The 8,650-nt window shown below is 47.9% G+C and overlaps 1 protein-coding gene across 1 annotated transcript in view; it reads right to left on the reverse strand.

Annotated features, from left to right (window-relative positions):
- CCDC105 (coiled-coil domain containing 105) overlaps positions 1-5,641 on the reverse strand; it is a 13,761-nt gene extending 8,120 nt beyond the window's left edge. The window contains exons 1-2 of the mRNA XM_004715543.2: positions 5,072-5,641; positions 1,171-1,275 (exon numbers count right to left, since the gene is read on the reverse strand). Coding sequence (XP_004715600.1) covers positions 1,171-1,275; positions 5,072-5,641 — 675 coding nt within the window. The remainder of the gene's footprint in view (positions 1-1,170; positions 1,276-5,071) is intronic.
- Positions 5,642-8,650: the final 3,009 nt, after the last annotated feature.

Here is an 8,650-nt window from a genome sequence, read left to right on the forward strand (position 1 = left end):
CAAGAGCCCTGAAGATGTGTTCACTGTCATTGGATCCACAAGACTTTGTACCCACTGTCCTGTGATCTCCCTGCATCTGCATCATTTATTCACATGATGTGTGAATAAATCCAAAGAGGGATTTATGGACTAGTATCAGACTTATGGACTTGATTTGGACTGGGCTGGAATGTTTGCTTGATATATAATTACCTCTTGATATAAAGCTCTTTCTTACACATATATGAGTGCCCCTGGATTTATTTCTCTAGTCAACCCAGCCTAACACAGGGAGGGTGGAGGAAATGGGGAGTCAACATCAATGGATACAAGAAAAAAGAAAAGGTTCCAAAGTTGATCCTTGTGATTGCACAACCCTCCTTGATATTAATGAACTATTGAATCATATGATAAGTTAATTATTGCTTAATAAAACTATTTATTAAAAAAATAACTAGACTCAAGACAAACCAAACCCATCGTCATCCAGTCCAGTCAATTCCAACTCATGATGTCCCCATGTGTTACAGCAGAAGTACCCTATAGGGAGTAGTTTTTACAGAAACAGGTTGCTGGGTTTCTTCAGCAGAGCTGCTGAGTGGGTTTGAACCTCCAACCTTTCAGTTAATAATCAAGCACAAACCACTTGAGCTACTCAGGAATTTTATATTCAAGACACCCAAACTGAAAAATCAACTGCACCACCGGCTAGCTTTGTACCTTGTGAGAAGCCATCTCTTTCTGAGCCTCCATTTCTCCAGCTCTAAGGAAAAGATCCTACGTTCTACATTCTAGGAGTATATGAAGGGGTTAACTTAAGCCTGCACTAAGCTTCGCACAAACGGAATGCCTATACACAACTCCATCTCTTTGAGCCTCTGTTTTTCTATTTCACAAAGTGCAAATATGGTGTCATGTCCATCAGGAATCCCCAAGTTAAATCCTTGACCATGACTTGAAAAGGCGACAGTTCATAGACACTCAGAGGTGACTTGGAATAAAGGCCTGGTGATCTGCTTCTTGAAAATCCTACAGTGTTCTACTCAGCACATCTGGATTCTACATGAGCCAGAGCTGACTCCATGACAACTAACATCAACAGCAATGTGCGAGGGTTGAGGGGGTTGCTGTTATTATAGTCCTGAAGGCCAACATGGTTTGCCACACAACTTGATCTCAGATGCTCCCAACCTTAAGCAGGGTCTCGGATTTTTCCATATCTTTCTCCAGCTTCTTCTTCATGGCCTTTAGCTCTTCTTCCTCCCAGGTCAGCATGCTGTCGGCCTTGTCATGGACCTAGGGTGGTGAACAGAGCATTTCTTACCCTTGGAAGATGTTTCTGCCTTTGCAGGGGTGTTTGCAAGCTCACAACTCTAGATTTGTTGTTGCTATCTGGTGACATTGAGTTGGTCTGGACCCTGTTCACGACAGAATGAAACATTGCCCCATCCGGCACCACCTTCATTGAGATAGTGCCAGAAGACAAACCCCGCCAGAAGGCAGGCACTCAACATATAACTGAGAAAGAGTTGCCTTCTCAAAGTCGAGTCGACCATAATGACAGGGATGGGATAAGCATGTGGGAGCAAAGCCTTCAGGACCTCCATTAAGTGATGAGGCATGACTCAAAATTAGAAGAAATGGCTGCAAACATTAATTAATAATTGGAACTTGGGAAAGTACAGTGAATGAATTTAGGGAAATTGGAAGGTGTGAAAAATAAAATGAGATGCATACAAAGCGACACTTCAGGCATTAGTGAGCTAAAGTGGACTGGTTTGGGCCATTTTGAATCAGAAAATCATCTGGGTTACTATGCTGGGACTGACACAATCAAGAGGAATGGTGTTCCTTCAGTGTCAAAAAAGACATTTCAAGATCTACCTCGAAGTACAATGCTGCCTGTGACAGAATTATAATGCCACCTTCAAGTAAATCTGGTCAATACAACTGTGATTCAAATTTAGATTACAACCACAAAAGCTAGTGAGGAAAAAGTTGAAAAAGTCTACCAAGATCTGTAGCCTAGAAAATGATCAAGCATGCAATCGAAATGCATTGATATCAGAGATTGCATGATAGAATTTTGTGAATACCTTTAGAACACAAAAGGTAACTCTACACATGAACTTCCCCACGAAATACACAGAAATCCAGTTGACTATATCTGTGGGAAGAGATGATGGAGAGCTCAATATCAGCAGCTAAAACCAGGCCAGAGGCTGAGTGTGGAGCAGACCATTAATTGGTTACTATGCTGGGTTACTATGCTGGGACTGACACAATCAAGAGGAATGGTGTTCCTTCAGTGTCAAAAAAGACATTTCAAGATCTACCTCGAAGTAGATCAGGTTGAAGCTGAAGAAAATAAGAACAAGCCTGCAAGAGCCAAACTATGACCTTGATTCTATCCCACCTGAATTTTGAGAACATCTCAGGAACAGATTTGACTCATTGAACATTCACGATAAAAGACCTGCTGAGCTGTGGTATGACATCCAGAACATCGTATGTGAAGAAAGTAAAAGGTTGTGAAAAGGTGGGAAAGAAAGAAAAGATCAAAGTGGTTGTCAGAAGACACTCTGCAACTTGCTATTCGTCATAGAGTAGCTAAGGCACATGGAAGAAATGATGAAGTAAAAAAAACTGAACAGAAAGTTCCAAAGGCCAGCTCCAGAAAACAAGGTCAAATACTATAATGAAGTGTGCACAGCCCTAGAACTTGAAAACCAAAAAGGAAGAACACACTTAGCAAATTTAAACGGAAAGAACTGAAGAAAAAATTCAAGCTTTGTGTTGCGATATTGAAAGATTCTATTGGCAAAATATTGAATGATGTAATACCTATCTTTATGCATTCCATTTCATTTTTGATGACTTCCAGTTTTCCTAGATTCATACTTCATTCATTCCAAGTTCTAATTATTAGTAGCTTTTTGCAGCTGTTTCTTCTTACCTTGAGTTGTGCCCAATCAGCAAACAAAAATTGCGAAGGCTCCACTCCTACAGTCTGTCAGTTTGTCATTCTGTGATGGTTTGTGTGTTACTGTGAAGCTGAAGACCATGTCACTGGTATTTCAAATGTCAGCAGGGTCACCCAAAGAGAATAGGTTTCAGCAGAGCTTCCAGACTAAGAACAGACTATAAAGAAGAAATCAGCTGTCCACCTCAGAGGAATTAGCCACCGAAAACCTTAGCGATAGTGTTGGAACATTGTCAGTTACTGAAAACCCCATGAACAGAAGCAGAACACTGTCTGAGATAGCACCAGAAATTGATCCCTTCAGATCAGAAGGCATTCAAATTATGACTGAGGAAGAGTTGCCTTCTCAAACTCAAATCACCCACAATGATGCAGCTGAAGTAAAACTTGACAGAGGACAGCCTCGGAACCTTTTTGCTGATGGAACGTGACTCAAAATGAGGTGAAACAGCTGCAAACATCAATTAGTAATAGGAACTTGGAATAGTACATATCTAGGGAAACTGGAAAAGTCATTAAACATAAAATGGAATGCATAAAGATCAAAGTTCTGTTGAGCTGCAATGGATTAGTATTAGCCATTTCGAATCGGAAATGATATAGTTTGAACTAAAATGATATAGGTTATTATGTCAGGAATGGCACAACCTAGAGGGAGGGCATTGAATCAATCGCCAAAAAAGACATTTCAAGATCTATCTTGAAGTACAATACTGTGATGGGAAAATGCATATCCACATACAACAAAACCAAACAATATAATTCTTATTCAAATTTATGCACCAATCACCAAAGCTAGTGATGCAGAAATGGAGGAATTTTACCAATGTTTTCAGTCTGAAATTGACCAAACATGCAATCCAGATGCATTGATCACTATTGGTGATTTGGATGTAAAAGCTGGAAGCAAAGAGGAAGGAACAGAACTTGGAAAATACGATCTTGGTGATAGAAACCAAGCAGGCGACAACCAACGACAGACATGTTCATAGCAAGCACCTTGACAAGGCCTCTTTAGAGTATTTAAAAACAAGGCTGCTCTATTGAGGACTAGGGTGCTCCTGATCTAAGCCACGATACTTTCACGTGCCTCCTATGTGTGTGACAGCTGGACATTGACATTGAAGAAGAATCGGTGCATTTGAACTGTGGTGCTGGCAAAGAACATTGAAGTGACATGGGCTGCCGGAAGGACAAGCAAATCTGTTTTGGAAGAAGTATGGCCAGAGTGCTCCTTAGCGGCAAGGATGGTGAGACTTCCTCCCATGAACTTTGCACATGCTGTCGGGAGAGACCATTCCCTGGAGAAGGCCAACACGCTTGGTAAAGCAGAGGGGCAGCGATAAAAGATGGACTGACACAGCAGCTGCATCCATGGGCTTAAACAGGAGGACAGCTGCGAGGACGGCACAGGTCTGGGCAGTGTTTCTTTCTGTTGCCCTTAGGGTCACTATGAGTGGAGCCAAGTCAATGGCAGCTATCTGAAACCGGGGGAGGGGGGAGGCAGGAGTCGAGGTCCCACCCTGTGGGTGTTGCCTTCTCTCTCCCCATGGGCGGCTTGATAGTTCTCACCTTTGGGAGGAGAGGTGGTAAATTTTTCCTAGGGGACATGGAACTCAGACCAGGGAGAGGTCTCACTCTTCCTCCTTGGCTGGAGCTGGGACCCCCCACGGTGTAAGCAGCAAACCCTTCCTTTCTCCCTAATGAGGCCTGGGGAGTTCTCACTCCCTGAAAACAGTGGGTTGATCTTTTTCACTCTCTGAAGTTGGGGGTCTGGATTTACGTTTTCACTGAGATTTGAGTATTCAGGGTCTCACCACCACCACCCCCCCCGCCCCCCCAGGGAGTTACCATCTCACTCTCTAGAAACCTGCAGGGTTGGGTGAGGGCTGTTAACTTCCTTGGCTTGGGGTGTCAGGCCTTACACGTTGGGAAGACTGTCTTTGAGTCTGACGCTCAGGGGTCCCACCCTCTTGACGGGTGGACCAGGATCATCCACCCTGGGGGCACCTCGTCTGGCCTCCTCTCCCTGGGACTGGAGCTTGGGGCTTGTTTGGGGAGAATTTGTCTTCTCAAGCTCACTGGCGGGGCGGGACGGGGGTGTCCCACCTTCTCCGACTTGGGCCGGTAGCTCCGCAGCTTGCAGCTCTGCCGGTTAATGAGCAGGCCCTTGCGCACCTCGCTCAGTCTGCAGTCGGTGGCCTCGCGCTGGCGCAGCAGCTGCTGGAGCTGCCCATTGATCTGGTGCTGCGCGCGGCCCAGGCGCGCGGCGGCGAGGCGCGCTCCCCGCGCGTGCGCGTGCACCAGCTCGGCGGTCTGCAGGGCGCGCGCATCGCGGTGCAGGGGCAGCGGCAAGCGGGCGTGCCACGCGGGCGGCTTCATCTTGCTTTTCCACAGCGTGACGCCCTCGCCCGGCGGCGGATGCTCCACGGTGCCGCCGCCCCGGAGCATCTGGACGCGGAAACGCCACGGCTGGATGTGGGCGGCTCGGCCGAGGTGTCTCGCTACGTTCGGGTCCAGCACGCTGTCCTTGGGCTGCCACATGGTCACCGCCTCCTGGCCGCAGCGGTCGGTCAGGTGATGCGCCTTCTGCGTGGTGGCCAGGGCCGCCTCGCGCCATGCTTGCGCCCCTACGCGCGTGTCCTGGCTGTGCTCCACAGGGGGGACCAACACCGGCATCGTGCCTGCCTGGCAGCCCCCGGCGGCCCGGTCCGGGATCCCCACGAAGAGGCCCACTGGTCCCCAGCCAGACAGAACGCCTTCCTCGCCCTACAGAGCCGGTGGAACAGAGAGCCCCCATCACCATGACGACGGGGCTAACTAACCACACTGACCTGGGAAGTGGACGTTTGGGCATTCTAGACGTGGGGGAGGGGAGCGGCACCTCCAGAAAGCTACCCTCATTTGCATCCTTGTCCCTAGCTACCTCCTACCCACCGTCCACCCCTATCTCCTTCCGGGCCCGTAGGAGCCCTACGCTCTCTGCCACTCAAGGTTTTGGTCTGGCTATTTCCACTGCATGGAATCGTCCTTTCCATGTTCCTCCATGGCCGACTTCTTTGTACTCTTTGCGTCCAGCTTCCAGGTCACTGCCCTAGCGATGTCTTCTCTTAGCCCTGTCTGCTTTTCTCTAGATTCGGTTGTTGTCGGTTTCTGCCTCACAGCCAGCCGTGTGTTACAGAGAGACAGTGCTCCATAGATTTTCCTGGCTGTAATCATAATGGAAGCGGTTCTCCAGGTCCCTTCTGCTGCTGCGTGGGTTCAAACCCACTACGGATCTTTTGGGCTGATTGTTCAGCACTCATATGATCACCTAAGGGGCCTTTTCCAAAATCTCAGTGCAAACTGAACTCCCCCAAATGGCTTCACAATGTGCCCGACGACCCCTTTCCCCAAAAAGTGTGTCTCCGGAGGACGGCATGGTTACCGTTGTTGGATTCTCAGCTGCCATTGCTAACCCTGATCCCTGCAGCCACCCAAGTGGCGTGAATGGTTGACTTGCTTGGCTGCTAGCTGAAAGTTTAGCGGTCCGAGTGTCCTACAGAGCAGAAGAAAAGCCTGGTGATCCATACGTCTGAAAACCAAGCCATAAAATACCCCCTTACGCTGACACACGTGGAATTTCGTTCTTAGTCACCGCACCCCAGGCACAGCCTCCTCTCCAGCCCTCTCCCTCAACCTGCCAGCGGAGACTTCTGTGCCCCTAGGATGCTGACTGGGTTACGGTGGCACTTCCATACTAAGATGGTCTAGGAAGAAAGGCCTGGCAATCTACTTCTGAAACCCTGTAACTGATCATGAAGATGGTGTGGGATCGGGCAGCATTTCCTGCTGTGCACGAGGCTACCGGGAATGGCGACCAGTTCCATGGCCGAGAAACAACAGCATCCAAGAGACATTTGAGGGAACTTTCTTCAGCCAGACCCATGTCCACCCAGGGCTAATGTATCCACCCACTACTGAAGAGGTGAAATGGGTGGCTCACTGCCCAGTGCCCCATCTCCTCTTTTTTCATCTTCCAAGTCCAGTTCGGCTGCAGCTTCCGTTTTTCACTGTCGGTTTGGATATGCTTCTCCAGATTGGCATGGCTTCTTACACGTGAGAGAGGGGAACATCTTCGGCTCTGGTTGCACACCCTTCTGTTGATAACCAGAGTCGACAGGTATATGGAAGGCAGCACAGAAGGGCTGGGATTAGTTCTCGGTTTCCAAGAAATTCAACTGGGTGGGGCTGACCCCAAATGACACAAAAAACGTAAAGGGCTACAGAAGCCCTTATACAGAAGCCCCAGAGCTGGGGAACAGTTTCACTCGTGCTGTCGCCCGACTACCTCTCTTAAGCTAACAAATAGACGTGTTTTTCTGTTATGAAAGGAATGCACGCACATCACATAAAATTGGCCAAGTACAGACGAACACAACGAAGAGAATGAGAAGCATCTGTCATTTGACAACAGAGAGAGAGCTGATCTGTTCTGGACACGGTCTTGATGATTCTGTCTACTTCTCTCTGTCTCACTCCCCACAGTAGATGCCATTGCGGGTTGCCATCGAGTTGGCTTTGACTGATAGGGACCCCCTGCACAACACCACACCACACAGTGATGGCCCGTCCTGTGTCATGTTCACAGTGGTTTTGCTTGTGCCCACGGTGGCGGCTATTGTGCCATCCCTTCTAACCAAACGGCTCCATCTCCAGCCCTAGATCGGACAACGATCTGCTGGGATCCATCAGGTTTGCAGTGACTGATTTGGGGGAAGTAGATGGGCAGGCCTTTCTTCCTAATCCGCCTCTGTCAGAGAGCTGTGCTGAAGCCAGTCCCCGTGCGTGACCCTGCTGATGTGTGAATCACCTATGGCCGTAGCTTCTAGTGTTACAATACCACACACGTCACGGCAGTAGGACAAACTGGCGGCTAGATGGTGGACAGCTTTAGGTAGTTACATACATTTCCCTTCTTCCAATATACTAAAGACCAGTTATTTTTAATTCTCAGGTCAACCAGGAATTATAGTTCTTGGTGAAATTGGCTCTATGTTTTTTTATAATGGAGTCGATTGGACATGAGTGCGTTTTCTCAGACATCTTTGCTAGGATGACTTGTTCTATATAACAGTACAAAGTGGGCGTCAGAATTCTACCCTTGAGTTAATTAGAAATTAACTTCTAAATCTTCTAGAAGATTTAGAGACTCTTCAAAAACGTCTAGCTTTCTTTTTCTCCCCTTCCCTCCCCCATTTGGCATTACATGTAGGTGCCCTCTGCTTTGAAGTCTCCTTGTCCCTCGTCAGATAATTATCAGAGACCCCTTTTCTAGGTCCCCTGGTGTATTCCCTTCTGGGGCATCAGAATCTACTTTTAGCAAGTGCCCCCTTTCTCTGGGAGATCATCACATCGACTCGTCTCTTGTTCCAGGGGGATATGACCTAGAATCAGCTTTGTCTTTGAGAAACGAGGTCACTTTCCTCCCAGAGGTGTCAGGAGACAGCGGGAAGCCCTGGCTGGGAGCAGAGGTGCTTCCTGGTTTTTCCTGGTCATCTCCTACAAAAGTGGTCACTGTGCTGAAGAATTGGTCAGTAGAGCTGCATCCCCCCCCCCCCACCTCTTCAAAACAGAACAAAAACCCTTGTCATCAAGTCTACTCCAATTCATAGCAAGTCTACAGGGCAGAGTGGCTCTGTCCTATAG

Source organism: Echinops telfairi, unplaced genomic scaffold, assembly GCF_000313985.2.
Source record: "Echinops telfairi isolate 266 unplaced genomic scaffold, ASM31398v2 ScPeMD7_30;HRSCAF=105, whole genome shotgun sequence".
NCBI lineage: Eukaryota > Metazoa > Chordata > Mammalia > Afrosoricida > Tenrecidae > Echinops > Echinops telfairi.